The sequence below is a fragment of the Saccopteryx bilineata genome, chromosome 2 (genome assembly GCF_036850765.1).
Source record: "Saccopteryx bilineata isolate mSacBil1 chromosome 2, mSacBil1_pri_phased_curated, whole genome shotgun sequence".
Taxonomy (NCBI): Eukaryota; Metazoa; Chordata; class Mammalia; order Chiroptera; family Emballonuridae; genus Saccopteryx; species Saccopteryx bilineata.
Genome location: NC_089491.1, coordinates 314,958,118 through 314,981,955, shown reverse-complemented (window position 1 = coordinate 314,981,955; position 23,838 = coordinate 314,958,118). Strand labels below are relative to the sequence as shown.

The 23,838-nt window shown below is 51.3% G+C and overlaps 1 protein-coding gene across 4 annotated transcripts; it reads left to right on the top strand.

The window, feature by feature from the left end:
- The first annotated feature begins 873 nt into the window (after positions 1-873).
- ATP8B2 (ATPase phospholipid transporting 8B2) lies at positions 874-23,550 on the top strand. 4 transcript variants are annotated; one of them, XM_066262002.1, is made up of 29 exons: positions 874-1,027; positions 4,034-4,101; positions 4,667-4,973; positions 6,283-6,341; positions 6,688-6,801; positions 6,930-7,028; positions 7,236-7,297; positions 7,398-7,470; positions 7,760-7,830; positions 8,079-8,158; positions 9,899-10,057; positions 10,302-10,390; positions 11,895-12,091; positions 14,868-15,076; positions 15,933-15,976; positions 16,284-16,449; positions 16,607-16,795; positions 16,944-17,059; positions 17,151-17,315; positions 17,400-17,511; positions 17,652-17,757; positions 17,887-18,031; positions 18,222-18,405; positions 18,567-18,790; positions 19,055-19,138; positions 19,456-19,701; positions 19,844-19,982; positions 22,061-22,191; positions 22,374-23,550. In XM_066262002.1, exons 3-29 carry the CDS (start codon positions 4,886-4,888, stop codon positions 22,650-22,652), a joined length of 3,630 nt encoding a protein of 1,209 aa, XP_066118099.1. In that variant the 5' UTR covers positions 874-1,027; positions 4,034-4,101; positions 4,667-4,885; the 3' UTR covers positions 22,653-23,550. The 4 variants fall into 4 exon arrangements, with proteins under 4 accessions (XP_066118099.1, XP_066118098.1, XP_066118102.1 ...); XM_066262001.1 differs by having other exon boundaries at positions 18,207-18,405; XM_066262005.1 differs by lacking the exon at positions 4,667-4,973.
- Positions 23,551-23,838: the final 288 nt, after the last annotated feature.

Below are 23,838 nucleotides of genomic sequence, written 5' to 3'. Positions count from 1 at the left end.
ATCCGCTCTTCCCTGAAGCTGGTTTAGGGACCGTGCGGGCTTCCGGGAACGGAGGTCCTCAAAGTGGCCGCCAGAGGGTGCACAACCTGGAAGCCGGACTGGGAAAACTGCAGGAATCTGGAGGGTGGTGGGAACCGACTGTCCTGTCTGGGTCATAACCTTGGGTACTTTCTCCAAAGCTTGGTTCCTACTGCCTGACTCCCAGTTCTCCTAACCTCAGTGCCTCCGCCCTAGACTCAGCCACCCCCGGGTGGGGAAATTGCCTCCACCAAAGGGGCGTGGTGGGGTGGAAAGCGGGGGAGAAGAGAGCATGGGGAGTGGAATACAGCGATTCAAGTACCTAGAAACCGGGAGAGCCAGATGGAGAAGCTGATGGACAACCCAATACATAGACATTCCTGGCTGCATTCAAGGAGAGGGTGTAATACAACGAGATGAGCCGGGAGAGGAGAGAAGACGAAGGCCTGGAGAGCTGCGAGTAGAGTTAAGGGAATGAGAGTAGAGTTAAGGGAAGACTGGGGCTGAGGAAAATTCTCGTTGTCTGCTGCTTCCCCGGCTCTCATGCTCCTCTCCGAAAGAGACACTTTTTTAGCTGAGAGGACAGCTTTCTCCAGTTCCCTTTCTTCCATATAAAACAAATCTCAGAATTGTTTCGCCTCTTGATTGATTCATTGATGCTTTGGAGGAGGGATGAAGACGGCAGTGGGTGGGGCGGGGACCCGGCCTGGTATCGCTGGGTCTCCTAAGAGTTAAGACCCTCCCCCTGCCCCGCACAAAGATGGCGGCTCTAACCTCCCCTCCCTCTCCCCAAAACCCGCTCCTGCCCCCCGCCCGCTCCCGCCACCTCCGTCACTTCCGCCCTGCAGTGGCCCAAACTGACAAAGTAGCGGGCCGAGGCCCCGGGAGGAGCGGGGCTGCAGCTGGGGGGCGGGAGCCCGTGGGGAGCCGAGCCGAGCGCCCCCCGCCCCAGCCCCCGGCATGGGCAGGACGTGGCCGCCGGGGCGGGCGCCGAGCGCAGAGCGCTGAGGTGAGGCCAGGCGAGGCGGGGCAGCCCGGGAGCGCGGAGCGGAGGGCAGGGGCAGAGGCAGATGCGGCTGCGGACACGGACTCGGGGCTGGAAGGGTCGGCGGGGTGAGAGGACCGGACAGGGAGTCGGGAGCCAGTGAGATGGAGGAGAGGGTGACGAGAGAAGAGGGTGCAGGGTGCCTAAGGACGGGAGATTGGAAGGCTGCCTGCAGGACAGGAGGATGGGGTATTGAGGGGCGCGTGGAGACCAGGACAAGGGGCGAAGGAGTGCCAAGGAGAAGCTAATGAAGCAGCGGAGAGGATAGCTGCCCTAGGAGTAACGGGGAACCCAGGGTTTGGGTGCCTGGAGAAAGGAGTTGGAGACTGGTAGGTTTTGTCTCTGTGCATGAGGAAAAGCAAGGGAGAGGTGGGAGCTCTGGGAGCTCAAACTAGGGAGTGAGTCCTGGGTTCTGTCCGAGGGATGGAAGGTGGCTAGCGGTGGTGTTGGTGGCAAGTGAGCTGGGGTCTTGGATTCCATTTCCTGCTGTTTTCCTGACCTGCCCACAAATATCCCTGCTGGCCTCTTCTGAAAGAAAGGGGTCAGTCTTCCCAGGTTTGGGCTGGAAGGGAACATGGGCCAGGCTTAGAGGAGGAGCTGGTTTCCTCCATGGAGCATTGCCTTCTTCCCAGAGCTGGCTATTTTTATCCTAAATCTGGCTGCAGAGGAGGCTGGGCTCGGGCAGGGTGAGGGAGCAGGGCGACGTGGCTAATGGCCCTGAGACACTATGTGAGACTGGGAAGGAGAAGTGAGAGGTGTCCCTGTTTCTCTTCCTAGTACAGCCCCTGCCAAACCAGCTTTCAGTCTCCCTAGGGTTCTGGAGGTAAAACAACTTTCCTGGTCGATGTCCAGACTCCTGACTCCTAAAAGAGAGTGCAGCTCCTTCATTAACTCTTTGGTAGGACTAAAACCCAGATCTGTGATCCAGCCTGGCTATGGGACTTGTGACGCCCACTTTTGCATCCTGTCTTTTGACCTCTCCCATCACACCCCACCCTTCAGTGATTCACACTCTAGACTGGGTGGAGACCCTGGCTGAGGGCCCTGGGGGAAGGGCTTGGCATCTCTAAAATGTGGATGAGGTGTTTTTTGTTGTTTTTTTTTTTTTTTTTCCCAAGTGAGGGGAGGGGAGATAGTGAGAAGACTGCAGAGGTCTAACTGGGATTCATCCACCCACCCCCATCTGGGGCCATGCTCACAACTGACCTGTTTTTTTTAGCTCCTGAGGTAGATGCTCCTAGATTCTAGGACAGGGGTTGGGAACCTATGACTCGCAAGCCAGATGTAGCTCTTTTGATGGCTGCATCTGGCTTGCAGACAAATCTCTAATAAAAATAACGTTAAAAATAGAAAACATTCTCATGTATTACAATCCATTCATTTCCTACCGCTCATGTTCATCACTGCGGGTGGCTGGAGCCAATCACAGCTGTCCTCTGGGACAACACCAAATTTTTATTGGATAATGCCCAACGTACACAGGTTGTTGTATGGCTCTCACGGAATTACATTTTAAAATATGTGGCATTCATGGATCACTCAGCCAAAAACTTTCCCGACCCCTGTTCTAGGACCTAGAAGACATTATCAGTGCCTGGGGCCATCAAGCTGGAATCCATTGAACCACGGCTGCAGGAGGGGGAGAGAGAAGGAGGAGGGGGAGAGAAGCAGATACAGTAGTTGCTTCTGTGTTCCCTGACTGGGAATCAAACCTGGGACATCCAAATGCTGGGCCACTGAGCAAACTGGCCGAGGATGGATGAGGTTTTTTTTTATCTGAGCCAGGCAGCCTTGGCTGCCAGGGTTGGGGAAGATCAAGGAGGAAAAGACTTCTGGCTTTCTGTATTGCCTGATCTAGGGTTCAGGAAGGGAGTCAGAGTTTGTGAAGAGAGGGCTGGTGTGGGTGACAGAGCAATGGCCAGAGTCTATAATTATAGAGGTTGGACAGACAGGCAATTAGTATCTCTTGGGGCTGACAGGCTGGCGGGGTGTGCCCAGTAGGCTGGAGACAGGGTAACTGAGGAGGAGGAAGGCTTTCCACCCAGACAAAGAAAGGGGAGGTGACAAGAGAACCCAGGACCTGCCTGGTAGTTTCCTTTTGGGCCAGACTGGGGAGTAGGGGTGAGGCTCTGTGACACTGTCTTATAAGCCAGAACTTCTACCTTTTTAGAGGAAAGGAAGAACATGGGAAGATAGAAGGAAGCAGAAGGACCTCAGCCTGCACCTAGTGCCATACTGAATGGACTAGGCTTGGGGTGGGAGAGCGAGAGGGACAACTCCCCACGGGGTTGGGAAGATCCCTTTGCTTGTCCAAAAAGGTGCTGACCCAGACTTAGAGGAAGTGGTTTGGGGATTGTGTGCAGGAAGTGAAGACCATGCTTCTAATGTGAGCTCCCCTGGAGGAAGTGATAATAGAAGCCCCAGTGATGGGGCGGGAGGGTAATTAGAGAGTTATAAACTTTTTGAGAAGGGTGGAACCTGCCCACCCTGTTTCCTGATGCTCTGCCAGGTGTTTCCTGGCTGGTGTTCCCTCAACCCCAACACTTTGGTGGAAATTCTGCTTTCCAGTAAACACAGGCACCACTCATTGCCACTAGGAGGGCACATGGGGGCATCCATTGTCCCTGGAATGGGTACCTTGAGGGCTGTGTGCCTCCGGTAATATCTTGCCTCCTCTCTCTGCCCCTTTTCTTTCCCTGTAGGTTTTGGTTTTTGTAAACTGTCAGGCCTCCCCTTGTTATCCAAGGCAAAGGCTTGGGGGAGGTGGTGGGGAAGTCTCCTTTCTCAGGGTCCCATCAGGGTAGTAAGAGTCAGATGTTGGTGGGGAGTTGGTGGGGCACTAGTGGGTAAGGCTGAGAATGGAGAGGCAAGGTCAGAACTGGGCAAGAGAACCTTCAGGAAGAATCTGAAGAGTGGAATAAAGGGTTACCCTCAGGTTCTTGACCTCATGTACATGTCACCTTCCTGCAGGGTCTCCCATGGGATTGCTGGGACCTTGCTGGGTGAGATGGCACTGTGTGCAAAAAAGCGCCCCCCAGGTAAGACAGGCAGGAGTTGGGGAGTCCTGGGGACTATCAAGAGTGGGTGTTACGGTTCAGGGAGCAAAGGGGAGATGGACAACTGGTGATGAGTCTGAAGGAGGGTAGATTGGGACTCCTACCCACCCTGGGGGGAGCCTAGGAAACTGATTTCTCCCCCTTGATCCCTAAGCTGGGTTCTCTGGGACGGTGCCCTTTATCCCTAAACACATTGACTCATCTTGGGGGCACCTGGAGCTCCTATTCTTTGGTCTGGAGAGCCTGGGGAGCTGTGTTCTCGTCTTCTCCCCTCCGTCCTCACACCTGGTTTCCCTCCTCTCTTCCCTCCTTTTTCATCCACCCGGGTCCTAGTTTTCCCGTGGGCGGGGTGGAGGTGGGACGAAAGCGGTCCGGGGCTAAGCTGGTAGACCCCTCACCCACATTGGCAGCTCGGGGAGGCGGGGCTGGGCGCGGGCTTTCGCCTACGCAGCGTTGGCAGGCAGCGGCCCTGCAGTGGGGAGCAGGCGGGGGGCGGAGCCCCGGCTGTACGCTAGATCCGGACCACTCAGCTCGCGGGTGTCTGCAGGGGCATCTTGGGCAGGCACGGCGCAGCTGAACGCGTGTCCCCGGGTGCGGGAGGCCGAGAGAATGGCTGGGGCTGCAGGTGGGGCGCTCGCCCGACAGCTTGGGCTCCCCTCTGAGCGGCTGCAGCTCCTGCACCTCCCGGGGGGGCCGCCCCACCGGCACCGCTGAGCCCAAGAACCGACCGACATCCAGGCCGCCCTCCCCCACTTAAACCGGGATCATGACGGTCCCCAAGGAGAAGCCAGAGAAGTGGGCCCGGGCCGGGGCGCCCCTGTCCTGGAGCCGAAAGAAGCCCTCTTGGGGGACAGGTAACGGGAGGCAGTGCGACTGGCAGCTCTCCCGAGCCTATAATTTTCCCTCCCCGACCCTCACATTTGCTTGTCCTTAGTCTCCCTCAGCCTTCCCTAGTCCTCTCCTTTCCAGACCCAGGGGTTCTGGCACCAAAGGGTCCAGTTTCTAACTCTCCTTTTGAATGGTCTTTGGTGGTGACTTCGCAGAGGTCTCAGCCGGAGGGTCCCCTCTGGCGACGTTTCTGGGAGTAAAGTGATGATACAGGGACAGAATGTTCTGTGTAGTCAGAAGATGTTGTGGTCTGAGGTTTTGTTACTGCAGTGTGCTCTGCTGGGGTCTTGGGAGGGGGTGAGGGAAGGAGTCTGGAGTGCTGCCTTTGGTTCCAGGACAGGTTTAAGGCATCGCATTTACTGCCGAACCAGGATACCCACTTTCTCCACCCTGTGGTAATCGTGACCCTGGGAGATGGGCTGGAGAATCCTTCATAAGACACCCCATGTTCTATTCCTGAACTTAGTGTCTGCAGTTCTAGATCTGTGGAGGTTCAGGGTAGGTGTAGGTCATTTGTCACTCAGTGACAATTGTATTATTTAGGGGAAATATGTGCAGCTGGCACAAGATAGGTTACAGTTAGGGAGCAACTGTTTCAAGTACAAGTACATTCTGTTCCTCTCTCCTTCATGTCTGTCTTAGTCTGCATGACCCATATCCCTGATTCCCCTTCTACTTGAAGATGAGCTTTAAAATAAGGTGATGTCATTGTGGGCCAGTCAGAAGCTGCTGCTGGTGACATGTGACAGGCAGAGGCTCCTGTAGGGAGGACTGCACGTGGGGCTGGGATACTGCCGCAGAGCAGTTCCAGGGCACTGTGACCCTCCTCTGTCCTGCCACCGACCTCAACCCCCAGGTCAGGGGAGGACTGACATAGCAATGGCTAGGTCTGCAGGGGTCCCCAGGGGAAGCAAGCTTTGTGTCTCCAGTTGCTTTGCGTCTCCAGGGGATTCCCAAGACCATTAACGCCTAAGGCTTTAATTAAAGGGTTGGTGAGAGGAACTGAGTGCCCCCAGTGGAAGACCTTGACAGTTGTTGGTGAGGAAAGGAGAAGGCATCTTGTCTTGTGAATGTAATACCTACAGAGCCCAGCAGTCAGGCTAGTGGTGAAAGGTGGGCTGTAGGGAAGAACTTAGTGACACCTCAGCTGTGGCGCTAATTCCTTGAAACAATATACTGTGGAAAGAACCAAGGGCCCACAGTGGGGTGGGCCTGACAAGTTGTTGGACCAGACCTCAGTTTGCTTCTCCTGACTGCAGCATCATTCTGTTGCAGAAGAAGAAAGGAGGGCCCGGGCCAATGACCGAGAATACAACGAGAAATTCCAGTATGCGGTGAGTGGCTCTAGACCACCCGTTGAAACTCCCCCCTTGAGCTGGAAAGGGGAGAGGTGTAGGAACATCCTAAGTTGGAGCTGACTGGGAGAATGCTTGGGGGCGGGAAAGGCAGCTTCCTCACCATTCTCCATCTGCTACTGTGCTGAATTTTTCATGACTTCACCTGTCAGTGAAGCGACTACATTGACCCCATGAGACTCTTCTTTTTTGCTCTTTTCCCCTCCCACACTTGTGGCTGCTGGCTTTTGGGGGCTGAGGTTTGGGACAGTGTAGATGGAAGAGGCAGCCTCAGTCTGGTTCTGGGTTGGAGGCTGCCTCATTGTCTTCTCTCCCATCACCATAGAGTAACTGCATCAAGACCTCCAAGTACAATATTCTTACCTTCCTGCCTGTCAACTTGTTTGAGCAGTTCCAGGAAGTTGCCAATACCTACTTCCTGTTCCTTCTCATTCTGCAGGTAAGTGACCTGTGGGAGACCCTTTGCAACTCACAAAGCCAAGTATAATCAAGGAGGAGAAAGCTGGAGGGGAAAAGAAGGCGTAGGATGGAGCCTCAGAGGCATGCCTTCTCTTTCCTCTTTTTAAGTTGATCCCACAGATCTCGTCCCTGTCCTGGTTCACCACCATCGTGCCTTTGGTTCTTGTCCTCACCATCACAGCTGTTAAAGATGCTACTGATGACTATGTGAGTTGTTTTCATTGCCATCCCTTACCTGGTCCAGCTAGATTCATTATATCTTGGACAAGAGTGGGGGTGGGGGGGGCAGGGAGAGAGTAGGTCTGGAAACAGTTATATACAGGTGGTACCCAGCATGCTTTACATTCCACTGATCATCTGAAGCCCTTGGAGCAGGAAAAGATGTCTTATCATTCTTAGTTTCTGTCTTTTCAGTTTCGTCACAAGAGTGATAACCAGGTGAATAACCGTCAGTCTCAGGTGCTGATAAATGGAATGTGAGTGCCTTTTGGAGACTGAGGGCCTTGGGAGGAAAGGGGTTTCCTGGGAACCTCTCTAGCCACTGACAGCCTCCTCTCTGTCTTCTCATTGCCTTAGCCTCCAGCAGGAGCAGTGGATGAATGTCTGTGTTGGTGACATCATCAAGCTAGAAAATAACCAGTTTGTGGCGGTAAGGAACCAGATGCCCCTCTAGGTCTGTAGTGCGCTTCCTTTTCTTTGGCAGAAAGGATCAGCCTTTCCTGACTTATTGCTGCCTCTTAAAAACACCCTTGGAAAGAAACTTTCTTGAATGGGAAGCTTCTGTGTCATATATTAGGATTGAGGCTGGCTCCTTTCTCACCATTCATATGCTTGGGACTAAGCAAGCCACGAATGCTTGCTGGAAGAAGGGATCATCAGAGAGTACATTGGGGGTGGAGGATTTGGTCTTTGGGCTTCTCATTAGGTTTTCTCTCTAGGCGGATCTCCTCCTCCTTTCCAGCAGTGAGCCTCATGGGCTGTGTTACATAGAGACAGCAGAACTTGATGGGTGAGTCGCATACTCAGTGTCACACCTCTCTTTCTGCCTCCTTATGCATAAAAGGCTTGTTTTTGAAAGAGGGTCTCAGGTTGGGGTTATGTAACTTTTAGAAAACTTTGGGTAAGCAAGGCTTGGGGTGTATAGAAGTATTACCCACCCAGTAATGCATGGGGTGGTAATGCCCCATGGTCAGCTGTTCCCAGGTAGAATCTAAAGGAAGGGAAGGGAGCCAGGACTCAGGGACACTGTCCTTCCAGAGAGACCAACATGAAAGTGCGTCAGGCGATTCCAGTCACCTCGGAATTGGGAGATATCAGTAAGCTTGCCAAGTTTGATGGTGAGTAATTTTGGAGAAATAGCTCTCAGAAGGAGGAGGAGGTGGTTGGGTTTTAAGGTTTAAATTGAAGTTTCAGCCTGACCTGTGGTGGTGCAGTGGATAAAGCTTTAACCTGGACTGCTGGAGGCACTGGTTTGAAACCCCAGGCTTGCTGGTCAAGGCACATATGTATGAGAAGCAACTATGAGGTTTCCTGCTTCTCTTTCCACCCCAACCCCCCTTTCTTTCTTTCTCTCTCTCTTCTCTAAAATCAGTAATCTTGAAAAAAAAAAGTTATGAAACATTTTTAAAAACAAGTAAATACATTGCACTTTCTCCTTTGGCTTCTTGTTGCTGTGCTTATGCAGCTCTCTAGGTTCTTTCGGGGGTGCTGTGGTGGTGTCAGGAATGCCAGGTGGCTACCACTTATATTTGAATTGATGGTCATTTCAAGAGATCTTCGTGGGTGGTAACTCCCTTCTTGCTGTGTATACTGAGAGAATTTCAGCTTATTATTATTTTTTCTTGTTTAGTTCAGAATAGTGATACACACTCCTTTTAATATGACAAACTGCAGCATGTATAGGAAAAGCTCTCCTGTCTTCCAGTCCTACCCTTTTTAAGTAGCCAGGTTAACTGGCAGTTGGGTGTGTTTTCTTTTTTTTTTAAGATTTTATTTGATTTTAGAGAGGGGAGAGAGAAAAGCAGAGTGGGGGAGCGGGAGTGGGGAGCATTAATTCATAGTTGTTTCCCATATGTGCCTTGACTGGGCAAACTTGGGGTTTTCAAACCAGCAGCCTCAGTGTTCCAGGTTGACGCTGTATTTACTGCGCCACCGCAGGGCGGGGGCATGTGTTATGTGTTTTCATCTACACTTTTTTCTGTTTGTACAAACATAAAGCAATGGGATCATACTGTAAATCTCTGCAACCTCCCTTTCTTTACCTATTTGTCATCATTACCCTGTCACATTACTGTATAAAAGAAATTGACCTCATCTTTTTTTTTTTTTTTAATTTTCCATTGATTTGAGAGAGAGAAGCATCCACTCGTTGTTTCACCTAGTTGTGTGCTCATTGATTGCTTCTGGTACATGCCCTGACTAGGGGTTGAACCCATGACCTCTGCGCACCTGGTCCATGCTTTATCCATTGAGCCACCCAGCCAGGGCATACCTCATTTATTTTAATAGCTGCATATTGGCTCTGGCCAGATAGCGCAGTTGGTTAGAGCATCTTCCTGAAATACAGAGGTTGATGGTTCAATCCCCGAGCAGGGCATATACAGAAACAGATGTTCCTGTCTCTGTCCTGCTCTTCTTTCTCTCTCTAAAATCAATAAAAATTCACATTAAAAAAAAAAAAGATAGCTGCATATTGTTTCATCGAATTTATTTATAATAATTTATTCAACTATTCCCTAACCATTCAGTGGTTTCCAGTCTTTTACTATTCAAATAATGCTTCAATAAAAATTGTGACCTGTGCTTATATTTCTGTAGACTAGAGTCCCCAAAGTGAGATTACTAGGTCCAAGGGTATGTGTATTTTTTTTTTGCTTCTTTTTTTGTTGATTTGTGTGTTCTTAGTATTATAGTTCATATTGCCTTATTCCTTTCCTATCAGCTCACAGTCCTGCTAGCAGTGTTTGGATGGGCCCAGGTCCTAACCCCCTCTCCCTTAGCTGCTTTTTCTATTTTGTTGTCTCAGGGTCCAGCTGTAGACTGCACCTTGAGAAGTGGCATTCTTGTCTTCCATTCAGGTGAAGTGATCTGCGAACCTCCCAACAACAAGCTGGACAAATTCAGTGGAACGCTCTACTGGAAGGAGAACAAGTTTTCCCTGAGCAACCAGAACATGCTGCTGCGGGGCTGCGTGCTGCGAAACACCGAGTGGTGCTTCGGGCTGGTCATATTTGCAGGTGAGCCTCCGAGCGTCCAAAGAGCGAAGGGTAAGAGCTAGCTCCCCAGCCCTTCCTCAGGGATGTAGGAGGAGGCTGACTGGACTGGCATCATGTGTGAGGTAAAAACCCTCCAGCCCTGAATGCAAGCCTCCTGTCCAGCCTGTGTCTCTTCCATCCTGATGTCCTGTAGTCTGGGGACTGGGGTAGAAGCCCAGAGGCATTTTCCTTATTTGGCTTTCCTGTCCTTCCCTTTCCTTTGCAGGTCCTGACACTAAGCTGATGCAGAACAGCGGCAGGACAAAATTCAAGAGAACAAGTATTGATCGCCTAATGAATACACTGGTGCTCTGGGTAAGGCTTCCCACTTATGGTTCTCTGTGCTGTTTCTCCCTGAGCGGTTCCCTTTGCTCCCATCTCTCCTCCCTGAGCAGGAGCCATGCTTCAGGTTTTAGCTTTAAAACCACTGGCAGGTCAGCCACTCAAAGGCAGTATTTATTTCAGGCTCCTTTTAGACTCGGAAGATATCATTTCAGAAACCTTTGGGCCTGACCTGTGGTGGCACAGTAGATAAAGTGTTGACCTGGATGGAACACTGAGGTTGCCGGTTTGAAACCTCGGCCTTGTCTGGTCAAGGCACAGATAGGAGTTGATGCTTCCTGCTCTTCCCCCCCCCCCCCCCCACTCTCTGTCTCTCTCTTCTCTCTAAAATGAATAAGGTCTTAAAAAAATAAAAATAAAAACCTTTGGAACGGGTGTGAATCAACAACTTAAAGCTGAAACAAGTCTTCCCTTCTCTGGATTCCAGTTATGATGATGACTTAGTATAGCATGTGACCTTCTGTTTGCTTTTGCCTGGGACAAGGAGGCCTTCATGGGGATGGAGAAGGAATTAAAGGAAAAATTTCCATTTGGAAGATGGAGAGCAGAGTCTAACATGGACTTTTCCCCTGACTTCTAAGAGGGAAGGATCCCAAAGGAAAAGTTTCTGTTTAAGTTTTTGGCAATTCCTGAATCCTTCTCTTGTTTGGCTAGAAATTTGAGCTCCTTGTCAGGTTTTTCTCCTCTTCTCTCCTCCCCATTTTGTGCCCCCACTGCCTGCTGCCTGCCCCCCATATGTCAGTGTGTGAAGGCTGGGACCAGCCTCTGGTGAGACAGTTTCACCCTGGCCTTGAAGGTCTTGTAGAAACCCGACCTGAGAGGGTGGCTGGGTCTATCAGGCAGAGGCTTGCATCGCCCCCTGGTGGCCCTTGGGCACCAGGATGGCTCCTGTTTTGTTTCAAAGCATCAAGAGTGGAGGCAGCTTGGCAAATAGATGGTTGAAATTAGATAGTAGTCTCAATTTTTTTCTTTTAACCTCCAAAAAATTTTAAACTCCAAGCTTTATAAGGTTTTTGGCTGTCAAGAAACCTACATTTATGAAAACACAATTTGTTTCCTGGTTAAAATAAGTAGGGGGGCAATCTGTATTAGATAATGAACATGGCAGAACTTTGGCATTGTTGTTGGCTTATGGAGGCTTAGCTCCAGTAAATGGGTGGTTTCCGGTAAGCTCTGGTATGTTGAAAGCAGCTTTCCCCCACTTTTACCATCTTTGAGACCTTGTAAGGGCTCTTGGATGTCAGATGGGAGCTACGCAGCTATCTAAGCTTCCTCATCGTACAGATGGGAAAAATGTTCAGAGAGAAAGCCACGTGATGGTTGGTGGCAGACCAGATCCTGTCACCAGTTTTGGGTGCTTCCTGTGTGTCACCATTTTAAAGATGCCTGAGCTTTTGAGGGTTCAGGTATGAGTGATGACCGTCAGGGATGCAGTTGGTTCTGAGGGCTTCCTAAGTGGCTTCTCATTCCTCTCCAGATTTTTGGATTCCTGGTCTGCATGGGGGTGATCCTGGCCATTGGCAATGCCATTTGGGAGTACAAGGTCGGGACACGCTTCCAGGTCTACCTGCCCTGGGATGAGGCGGTAGACAGTGCCTTTTTCTCTGGCTTCCTCTCCTTCTGGTCCTACATCATCATCCTCAACACCGTCGTGCCCATATCACTCTATGTCAGGTAGGTGCTTTCTGTGCCCGGGTCTCTCCAGGGAGCCTGGCTCACTTCTCTTGTTTATGAAGGTGAAATCCTTGAGAAGGAATGTAGCATCCTCTTCCTGTGCTGTGAACATCTTATATTATCTGTTTATCTGTGTGTGCAGAGCTGACTCCACCAGTCTCCTGGCACTTCGGATTATATAGAATAAAAACTGTTGCTTTATTTGGCACGTGTTTGTTGCATGCCGACTTTGTGCAAAGAGGCATGTTAAGTGTGTGGCATGTAAAAAGATGTTTTAGGAGTCTCCTTCCCTCTAGGTACTTCAGGGTAGTAGAGGAAGAAGGATCTAAACACGTTATAAAAGAAAATGGGCACAAGTGTTGTAGAAGTCATTGTACCTGCAGTCTTATGTGTACAGCAAGGGGATGCAGAGATGTGGATTACGGTCTGTGCCTTCAGAAGCAGCAGAGTGGTGTGTGGGGGATACAGTATAAGACTCCGAGAGACCCTGTGGGAGGCACCAAGTACCATGAGAGGTGGAAGTACATTGCTTCCATACAGTTAATCAAGGAGGACATCTCTGAAGAAGTGGCTGTTGAACTGGGCTTGAGTGGTGGCTGGGAGGGATGAAAGAGCTAGAAACACAGACTTGGAAATGGGAACCTAGGAATGGTCACAGAGCAGTTTGGCTGTGGGGTAGAGAGCTGGAACGTAAGTTTGTTCCTATTGTGGAGGTCTTGAGTCTTTGCCTCTGGCCTTTGTACTTAGTAAACCATTAAATGATTCTTTTAAAAAAAAGTCTAAAGAATACTTCAGGAAGTGTTGACAGGCAGTGGTGTGCATAAACAGGATCTAGGAGACATCTGGGATGCTTGAGGTAAAGAGATGTTAATGGGCTGGACAGATGAGAAGGATCGGTAAGAGTGGGATGCAAGAGGAAGAAGTAGCTGAAGAGAGAGATTTTCTTTTGTGCTTAGTGCCTTGCATTTGAGATGAGTGAATGTACAACGTTTCTAAGGAAATGTTTTATGGAGTCTGAGAACTCTTCCCCTGTGCTGTTTTTTATGTTGTTGTTCATATAACATACCTGATTTCGCAGATAGTCCTCAAACCCACCCTCTAGCCCCCTAGTCCTAGTGCTGATGGCAGTGATAGGAGATAAGAGTTCCTGTGCTGAGGGCTTTCCTAGAACATTAGGAGGACACTCAGGTTTGTGCTTTCCTAGTCACATGACCTCAGGTAAATTCTCAGTCACTGGAGGCCTCAGGTTTCTCATGTGAAATTGGAATGCCTGCTTCACCTTTATAGGGATGTCTTCAAGTAAGATACTAGACTGGAAAACAGTTTAAAAATTATGTGACTCTACAAATGTTGGGTAGTAGCATGTCCATCATTATCATCGTAACTCTGATTCTTCAGTATTATTTAAATGTTTACTTGGGGCATCCTAATTTATTATATTCCAACCATGAGCTTTGCTGTTCATGTTTTTCTAAGCCCATGATAGCTGCCTAAGAAAGTTTTCTTTCTAAGTTTCATCAAGTTAACAGTGTGTGTGTTTGGGGGAGATGGGAGTGGGGGTTGGTGCTTGATCAGCTGAGGGGAGAAAAGGCCATGAAGATATTTCCAGCCAGCTTTTTAAAAAAAATTTTTTTAATTAAAATTTTTTTTTTTACAGAGACAGAGAGAGAGTCAGAGAAAGGGATAGACAGGGACAGACAGACAGGAACGGAAAGATGAGAAGCATCAATCATTAGTTTTTCGTTGCGCATTGCGACCTTAGTTGTTCATTGATTGCTTTCTCATATGTGCCTTCACTGTGGGCCTTCAGCAGACTGAGTAACCCCTTGCTCGAGCCAGCAACCTTGGGTCCAAGCTGGTGGGCTTTTGCTCAAACCAGATGAGCCCGCACTCAAGCTGGCAACCTCAGGGTCTCGAACGTGGGTCCTTAGCATCCCAGTCTAGCCAGCTTATTTTTGCCTGGAACTGGAACCTGATAGCAGCCTCTGGTCAGAAGCAGGGTTCCAGATGTGACCCCAGTACTTGGCTGTACTGGACCTAAACACAGGGCACTTTCTGAAACTCTTTGACAGTTTCCCAAAGGAAACACCTAGCAAAGAAGAAGGTGTGAACAGATCTTGGGATGTTGAAAGCACCATGCCATTGTGAATTGATATCAGGTCTTTGAGGCCCTGCTTCCTTCTGGAGTTAGCTTCTCGATTGGCCTCGTGTTCTTTCTGAAAGCCTGGAGTCGGACTGTGGAGCCCTGAGCCAGGTGGAAGGAGCGTGTCAGCTGTGTTTGGGCATTGGGGGTGGGCTGAGCCTCCTTGGCTTCCCCTCCCACTGTGGCCCCTGGTGAGCTGGCACCTGTCGTGCTGTGCCATGAGCAGCGACCTCATTATTTTTCTCTCTTTTTTTCTCTCCCTTCCCTCTCGCATTTTCTCTTGTTTTCTCTGCATGGTTTCTGTGTTATTAGTCCTGAGGTAAGAACTGGTCGAGTGCCTTGTCTCCAGCCCCCCTTCCTTCTCTCTCTGTGCTGTCTGTCCCAGCTGCCCAGACCCTTTGCACCTTTTTATCTGGAGAGCATCAGAGGGTCGGGGTTGGGGAGTTCCTTTGCCGGCTGTATGTGGCTGGCTCCACCTTCAGGCTGTCCTTGCCCCTTCCCCACCCAGGTTCCTGTGCCCAGGTGTCACTCTGTTCTTGTTTCTCCCTAGCTGGAGGACCTGCAGCGAAAGCCCCAGTGGGTGGGGCCCCTCTTTCCCTTCCCGCCTGGCCTTACCTCCTGTCCCCTGTGCAGTGTGGAGGTCATTCGCCTGGGCCACAGCTACTTCATCAACTGGGACAAGAAGATGTTCTGCATGAAGAAGCGGACGCCCGCAGAGGCCCGCACCACCACCCTGAATGAGGAGCTGGGCCAGGTGGAGTACATCTTCTCCGACAAGACGGGCACCCTCACCCAGAACATCATGGTCTTCAACAAGTGCTCCATCAACGGCCACAGCTATGGTAGGTGGTACTACTGGGGACGGGGGCTTGCATTTCACCGGGAAGGCGAGTGGTCCTGGGGCTCCCACGGTTGTCTTGACATTTGGGGTTTTACTTCTTTCCTACTGGGGTCTGTGGGTACTTGGAAAGGTCCACTCCGCTCTGTGCCCCATGTCAGGGAGCAGACACTGGCAGTGCTACCCTCTCCTCTGCTGACACTCTGACCCTGGTCTCAGCTCCAGGCAGTGGGGGAGTCCTTGGCTGTTTGAACTGAAGCCCGAGACGCTGGCCTCTGGGCGTCCCGGCCAGGTTGGATCTTGGCTGCCTCGGTGGAGTGCTAGACTCACCCTGTGTTGCTGTCCAGGGGCCTGTGAGTCTCTGGAATGTGACTATGGTCTTTCTAGTGTGGTCCTTCGGCAGGGAACTTGTGGCTGAGGTGCTGGGATGGCTTGGGGCAGGGTGTGTGGTGTCTGACTTTTATGCAGAAGAAGCCTTTTTATAACTGCTTTCTGTACTAACCCAGGCCTTATAACCTATGTGTGAGGCCTTGTCTGTTGTATAGGCTTAAAGGGTGAAAGGTACCCCAGACGGCCTGGGAGCCCTCGGGGGAGGGATATAAAATAGGAGCTTCCCAGGGAGGCGAGCAGCTGGGTGGGTCTCAGGGATGGGGATGGGGAGCAGTGGATGCCATGACTTTTATTCCTGGGGTGCCTGTTGCCACCTGTTCCTTGAGTCAACAGTGTGAATCTGTGTGATGTTTGCTCAATAATTAGTGTTGTGGGTTTCAGATACCTCGGGGGGTTCTGTGCTGGAGGTTTCTCCCCTTGCGCTGAGGGAATTCTCGCTCTGATGTTGCTTCTCTCCTGGCTGTGTGTAGGTGACGTGTTCGATGTCCTGGGACACAAAGCTGAACTGGGAGAGGTAAGGTCTAACCTCCGCAGTTACACTGTATACCAGTTAAACATAGGGTACCTGACCAGTAACGGTTGGTAGAGTTAGGAGTGATGTGTTATTGGTCAGGAGATGGAAGCTGCTTGGAGAAATGAGTATTTTGAGGAGGAATTGGTAGCAGTGGGAATTTTGATGTCCACAGTGGACAGGATCTTGGGCTCTCCAACTGTGACTTGAAAGGTCAGAGAACAGGGGGGGACAGTCCCTTCCACGGGGAAGGGTGGTTGACACCACCCGACAACCCACTGTTTCCTAATTGCCCTTTTACTTGTCACAGAGGCCTGAACCCGTTGACTTCTCCTTCAATCCTCTGGCTGACAAGAAGTTCTTATTCTGGGACCCTACCCTCTTGGAGGCTGTCAAGATGGGGGACCCCCACACGCACGAGTTCTTCCGCCTCCTGTCCTTGTGTCACACTGTCATGTCAGAGGAAAAGAATGAGGGTGAGCCGCGGAGCTGGCTGGTGCTCTCCCCACCTGACTCGTACCTTCCAGCTTGGGGTACTTGCTCTGCACGGCGGCAAGACTGGGGATTCATGGGTGGGACACGTGGCCAAGAGGGTGGCCACTTATACCACACATGTTCTCCCTCCCCTCCCAGGAGAGCTGTACTACAAAGCCCAGTCCCCGGATGAGGGGGCCCTGGTCACTGCAGCCAGGAACTTTGGTTTCGTATTCCGCTTTCGTACCCCTAAGACCATCACTGTCCACGAGATGGGCACAGCCATCACCTACCAGCTGCTGGCCATTCTGGATTTCAACAATATCCGGAAGCGGATGTCGGTTATAGGTGAGGCCAAGACCAGGTGCTGAAGGATTTGGGACAGCACACAGGTCTCAGATGGCTGAGGTGTGCAGGGTGATTCTTGTTGATATGTTGAGGTTAGCATCTTCTTCTGCCTGAATTTTTCTGGAATTTTCTCCTCTGGCACACTCAGTGCGAAATCCAGAGGGCAAGATCCGACTCTACTGCAAAGGGGCTGACACTATCCTGCTGGACAGACTCCACCACTCCACCCAAGAGCTGCTCAATGCCACCACTGACCACCTGAATGTAGGTGTGAGGAGAGGAGGAACCCTGTGGTTCTGCTACTCTCAGTGCTGTGGGAGGGGGTAAGGGGTGACTCTCTTGACTCTACCTCCAGGAATATGCGGGGGAAGGGCTGAGGACCCTGGTTCTGGCCTACAAGGATCTGGATGAAGAGTATTATGAGGAATGGGCTGATAGACGACTCCAAGCCAGTCTGGCCCAGGACAGCCGGGAGGACAGGCTGGCCAGCGTTTATGAGGAGATTGAAAGTGACCTGATGGTACGGGCTACAGAATGGGCCAAGGGTGCACAAGGAAGGCTCGTGCCTGGGACCCTCATGCCAGGGACCCTTGTGGTATTTCAGCTGCTGGGTGCTACAGCCATTGAGGACAAGCTTCAGCAGGGAGTTCCAGAGACCATTGCCCTCTTGACACTGGCCAACATCAAGATTTGGGTGCTAACTGGAGACAAACAAGGTAAGAGTCCAGCAGGGCAGGGGAAACTGCATCTGGACAGCAGCCCCGTTGGGTCCTTGCGTGAGCCCTGGACATCAGGCCGGAGAGTGTGCTGACCTTGTCGGGGGCCTGCTTATAGCTCCTGCATTCTCTCTTGGTAGAGACAGCTGTGAACATTGGCTATTCCTGCAAGATGTTGACGGATGACATGTCGGAAGTGTTCGTCGTTACTGGCCACACAGTCTTGGAAGTGCGGGAGGAGCTCAGGTAAACAGGCCCGAGGCTGGCAGGTGCTCTGCACGGTGACCTTGGGTCAGGCAGGGCTTCCTGGGCCCTGCTTGGGCTTGAATCCCTGCTCCGGGCCTGGGAGAGCACAGGTTCATTTTCCCTTCACAGGAAAGCCCGGGAGAAGATGATGGACCTGTCCCGCACCATAGGCAATGGCTTCACTTTCCATGAGAAACTTACTTCTTCCAAGCTCACTTCTGTCCTGGAAGCCGTCGCTGGGGAGTATGCCCTAGTCATCAATGGACACAGTCTGGTAAGTGTTGCCGTCCTTACCTTGGGCAGTGTCTTTCCAGAGAGCACTTCTCTGTGTGGCTTTTATATCTTACCTTCTTCTCATTTCCTTCAACTTCTGAGGGGTTGTGGTCTTTACGGAGACTGGGTGGGGCTGGCTCCCAGGTCTCTCCTGGGGAAGACTGGGGCTCTCTCAGGGCTCTCTGTTGCAGGCCCATGCCTTAGAGGCAGACATGGAGCTGGAGTTTCTGGAAACGGCCTGTGCCTGCAAAGCTGTTATCTGCTGCCGGGTGACTCCCTTGCAGAAGGCACAAGTGGTGGAACTTGTTAAGAAGTACAAGAAGGCTGTGACACTTGCCATTGGGGATGGAGCCAATGATGTCAGCATGATCAAAAGTGAGTGTGGACTGTGTAGGTGTGTAGGCTGGGTGGGAGGGTAGAGAGGGGCTTGTGATGTCTTAAGACCAGCGGAGACTAATGGGGAAGGGAGCCGTACGTTGGTGGGATTCTGAAATGTGTGGCCATCTTTACTCTCTTGTCCTCTTTTGTCTCTGCAGCAGCCCACATTGGTGTGGGCATCAGTGGGCAAGAAGGGATCCAGGCTGTCCTGGCCTCCGATTACTCCTTCTCCCAGTTCAAGTTCCTGCAGCGCCTCCTGCTGGTGCATGGGCGCTGGTCCTACCTGCGCATGTGCAAATTCCTCTGTTATTTCTTCTACAAGAACTTTGCTTTCACCATGGTCCACTTCTGGTTTGGCTTCTTCTGTGGCTTCTCAGCCCAGGTACTGAGCTCATAGCCCACTCTGTTGCCTGTCTGTAAGTTCCTTCAGGGCAGAGGTTGCATCTGTTCTGTTCATTGCTTAGTACCTTAGGGCCTAGCTTTTGTCCAGTGTATGTTTTTTAAAAAATGCTTGTTGAAGGAGCAGAGAGGGAATTCCAGAAAACTCCTTGGGACTTCACATATACAACACTGCTGTCTTCCACCAGACTTGTAGCGAAGAAAGACTGCGTGTTCGCTCCTCTCTCACTCTCCATTTTCTTTCCAGACCGTCTATGACCAGTATTTCATCACTCTTTATAACATTGTATATACCTCCCTCCCAGTCCTGGCTATGGGGGTCTTCGATCAGGTATGGGGGAGTTTGATTATTAAGTGGGATGGGGGAGCAGGACACTGCTGTGAAGGAGTCACACTGATGGTGGTGGGCCTGGGAAGCTTGTGCCACTGCCTGTGGAAAACTGAAGGGCAGTTTTTCCAGCTGGGCATGGTGTGGCTGGTGCTCCATCTTAGCCACAGCCGACCTGTAACTACCCTGGGTTGCTGAGCAAAGACTAGGGCAGTTGGCTGGAGGTTGGATCTAGCTGCCAAAGAACTAAGAATGGAGAAGGCCTGAATCAAAATGGCAGCTTCTGAGCCCTCTTATGTGACCTGGTCCTCCCCACACAGGACGTCCCCGAGCAGCGGAGCATGGAGTACCCTAAGCTGTATGAGCCAGGCCAGCTGAACCTCCTCTTCAACAAGCGGGAATTCTTCATTTGTATTGCCCAGGGCATCTACACCTCTGTTCTCATGTTCTTCATCCCCTATGGGGTGTTTGCTGAGGCCACCCGGGATGATGGCACTCAGCTGGCTGACTACCAGTCCTTTGCAGTCACTGTGGCTACTTCACTGGTCATTGTGGTCAGTGTGCAGGTATGAGGTAGTCCAAGAGCTGCCCTCACCTCTGGGAGGAGTTGGTTTCCTGTCTCTGGGCCTATCCTGGGCACTACAGTTCTGTTTCTGGGAAGAGGACAGGGTTTTGTCTTCTGCCTGAAACAGCTCCTGCTTTTTGCAGATTGGGCTGGATACAGGCTACTGGACGGCCATCAACCACTTCTTCATCTGGGGAAGCCTGGCTGTTTACTTTGCCATTCTCTTTGCCATGCACAGCAAGGGGCTCTTTGGCTTATTTCCCAATCAGTTCCGGTTTGTGGGTGAGTCTCTGTGGCTTCCTCTTGCATCACTGAGGAATGACGCCTATTCTTGGACCAATAGGGTAGGTAGCCAGTCTGTGCTCCATGAGCATTATTGCAGTACTTCTAAGGTGCTGGGGCGATGGCTGGGTATATCTGACCCAGGTGCTGCTTCAGAGTGCTTCTATATCCATGAAAATGAAGAGTAGGCTGTATGAGGTCAGGGCCCAAGGGAGGTCAAGGAGTGGCAGCTGTCGTGGTCAGCAAAGTGACTGTGCTTGGCGTGGTCAGGAATAGTCCCACACAGGAGACTTCTGTCAGTTGAGTCAGGACTGGGGAGTCACAGTCCAAGTCAGAGAGCTGAAAGTGTGAAAGGGCCCCTTGTTTGTAGGGAGTGGAGAGAGCTCTGTCCAGGATGGGTGGGAATACCCACTGAGAATCAGTGTGATAGAGGCTGGGAGCTGGGACATTGAGGGGTCAGAGGGCCAGGCTGTCGGGTCTGCGTCCTTTTTTTTTTTTTTTTTTTGAGGAAAGAGTGGTGAATGGTGTGGAGGGATTACTGTAGAAAGAGAAATCTGGCAGTGATGGCTAGTGAGGACGCTGCTGTAGTGACGAGGGTGAGGCTGTCAGATTGGTGCGAGGGTGGCTGTACCAGTGGCCAGAAGGACCTGTCCAGGAGGCATGAGGTGAACGATGTCTTTGCAGTTTTGGCATTTTCTTCAGATCTTTTCATTTATTCACCCAGTGGGCATTCAGTCAGCTCCTGCTATAGGTCACCCACTATTCTGGATGCTGGGGACGCAGCAGTAAGCAAACCAAGTGAAATCCTTGTCCTCTTGGGTTTTGTATGTCAAAGAGAGAGACAAACAACTTACAAGTTAATAAATATGTCTGGAACTAATAATTCCTATAAAAACATCAAGTAGGGTGAAAAGGGATAAGAGTAGTTAGTAAAGACCTCTTGCGGACAGGTTATTGGCATAGAGAAATCTGAATAAAGGAACAGAATGATCCAGGGGAAAAAAACAGTGATTTACAAGCCTTAGGTGGGGACTTGCAAGGATGTCATAGGCAGTGGAGGAGTGCGCACACGTGTATGTGTGTGTGTGTGTGTGTGTAGGAGAGGATAGGGCTAGGGCAGTGAGGTGAGGTGAAATGAAAATTGTTTCAGATCATGTGAGCCCATTTAGGTCAGAGTAAGAACTTTAAATTTTAACCTAAATGTGATAGGAAGCCGTAGAGGGCTTTGAGCAGGGAAATGTCATAAATGTTTAAACATTTAAAAACATGTTTGTAAAGGATCAGTCTTACTGTTTTGTGGATTATAAAATGTAGAGGGAAAGGTGGCTAGCCTGACAGTGCATAGAATATCTACCTAGAACACTGGGGTCCTTGGTTCAGAACCCCGAGGTCGCCTGAGGGTGGGCTTGTTGGCTTGAGAGCAGGGTCGTCAGCTTGAGCCCAGGATCATTGACATGATCCCAAGGTCGCTGGCTTGGGCAAGGGGTCACTAGCTCAGCTTGAGCCCCCTGGTCAAGGCACGTTGAGAAGCAATCAATGAACAACTAAAGTGAACCAAGTATAAGCTGATGCTTCTCATCTCTCTACTCTTAAAAAAAGGCTATAACAGAATCCAGGTGACAACAACGGTGGCTTGCAGTACAGTGAAAAGTGATGGAATTCTGTAGGACTTTTAGAAATGGAGCCAACAGATTGGCTGAAAAGTCTGAAAGAGAGTGGTTAAGGTTGACGTTAGGGTTTTTAGTGGTAGCCGCTGAGTGGGGGTAGCATTTCTGGAGCTGGGAAAACAGAGCAGATTGGGGTGGAGGAAACAGTAGTTCACTTTTTGGCCATTTGAAACTGAGATGCCTGTTAGGTGATGTTTAGCAGAGATGTCAAATAGGCCATTAAAGAAACAGGCTGAGGTTTTGGAGTGAGTTTGGAGCTAGAGTCAAATTTGGAGATATTTGGGGAACAGAGAGGATCAGGAAGCCAGGGTGACTTAGTTTGTGAGACTGGGAAAATAGGGCTGCCAGGCATAGAAATGGGGACCTGTCCATTTATGACTCCCAAGGCCTCTGATTTCTTTATATTCTCAGGTAATGCGCAGAACACCCTGGCCCAGCCTACGGTGTGGCTGACCATCGTGCTCACCACGGTCGTCTGCATCATGCCTGTGGTCGCTTTTCGATTCCTCAAGCTGAACCTGAAGCCTGATCTCTCTGACACGGTGAGAATCTGGGTGCGTCAGAAAGCCCTCTGGCTTAAACAAGCAGCTGCAGTTTTTGGGCTTAGTGACGCTTATGTGTTGGTTGTGTTCCTTGGGACAGATCCCCCATGCTGTCCTATGTAGGGGGCTCCGGGTCCCTTCTTGGTGGTGGTGCCTGACCCTGCCACACTGATGGCCCCCAGGTTCGCTACACCCAGCTGGTGAGGAAGAAGCAGAAGGCCCAGCACCGCTGCATGCGGCGGGTGGGTCGCACAGGATCCCGGCGCTCCGGCTACGCCTTCTCCCACCAGGAAGGCTTCGGGGAGCTCATCATGTCTGGGAAAAACATGCGGCTCAGCTCCCTGGCACTCTCCAGCTTTACTACCCGCTCCAGCTCCAGCTGGATTGAGAGCCTGCGCAGGAAGAAGAGTGACAGCGCCAGCAGCCCCAGTGGAGGGGCCGACAAGCCCCTCAAGGGATAAAGGCTGCGACCAGGATGCCCGTGCCAGTGATCGGAGCACACAGGGCAGGCTGGCCATCGAGAGGACTGTGTCTGAGAACTGCAGGTCCTCCTTCCTCGCCTCTGCCATCCACCCTGGTAGACTCTGTCCTGCTGGTCCCACCAGAACGTCTGGAACAGCCCAGCCAGGGGACCCTGCCACTAGCTGGGAGGGTAGAGGGCAGCCTTCAAGGGCAGAGTAGGGGCTGGGCCATCTGGATCCAGCCCCAGTCGGGGACCAGATGTGGAACCAAAAAGAGAAGAAAAAACTGTGAGAGATTGGGTCTTCCCCTGCCTTGCCTGGAGCCCACTGGGAGGCTATAGTCTCTGTATTTTTTTACTCCCACTCCCCAGAGGGGCCCTAGAGCCCCTGTTCCTGAATTACACAAGAATGTATCATGCCGGGAAGCCAGAGACCTGTTGGGGGCCTCTCGGCCCCTCACATTGTGTATGTGTCTTCTTGATTTGTGTTTTTGTCCAGTTTGGTTTTGTCTTTTTTATTTGGCAAGTGGAGGAGGCCTCTAAGTGACTTTTATGTTGTGGTTGGTGTCTTAACTCTCCCGGACGGGCGCACGCGGGTGCCCTAGCCGGACTGGATGTGGAGTGGTTGGCAGGAACCACAGTTCACGGTTGGCCCTCCGGTGGGTGGTGCCCCTGAGGAACAGTGAGACTGACCAGGGAGGGAGCGCCTACTGGCCAGAGGGTGCTGGGAGAGCATAAAGGAGGGCTTGGTTCTGTCTCCTTCCTCACCTTGAGAGTGAAGACCTACTCCCTCCCCCAGCACACATATCTCAGCTCCTGGATTCTGTGAGTCCTGCTGGTATTGGGCTGGAACCCAGGAAAGTGGCCCTGTCTTCTCAGTGGCCAAAGCTGGGTATGAAGTTTAGTCCTAAAAAAAGTTAATTTTAAATTTAGACCCAAGTCCATTAGCAGAGCCCTAACTTTCCTCATCTTGCATTGTTTTGCACCTGTACCCCGACCTGAGGCAGGCCTGGGAGGGGAAGCTGGCCTCTGCTGCTCCCTTCTGGCAAACAGAGGGCCCCACCCCTCTGGGCCCAGCGACCGGCAGGAGGTGGAGGAGTCCAAGTCCTGGGTGGTGGAGGTGCAGCGCAGTGCCTGGCTCGGTCTGGTCAGACCAGCTGGAGCCTCGGCACTTGTCCTTCCTCTCC

Excerpts from the sequence above, each read along its gene's own strand:
- ATP8B2 (XM_066262001.1), top strand. The coding sequence starts at position 4,886 with ATGACGGTCCCCAAGGAGAAGCCAGAGAAGTGGGCCCGGGCCGGGGCG. Across the intron at positions 7,471-7,759 it reads AAAATAACCAGTTTGTGGCG|GCGGATCTCCTCCTCCTTTC; the intron begins GTAAGGAACCAG and ends TTTTCTCTCTAG. Across the intron at positions 10,058-10,301 it reads CGGGCTGGTCATATTTGCAG|GTCCTGACACTAAGCTGATG; the intron begins GTGAGCCTCCGA and ends TTTCCTTTGCAG.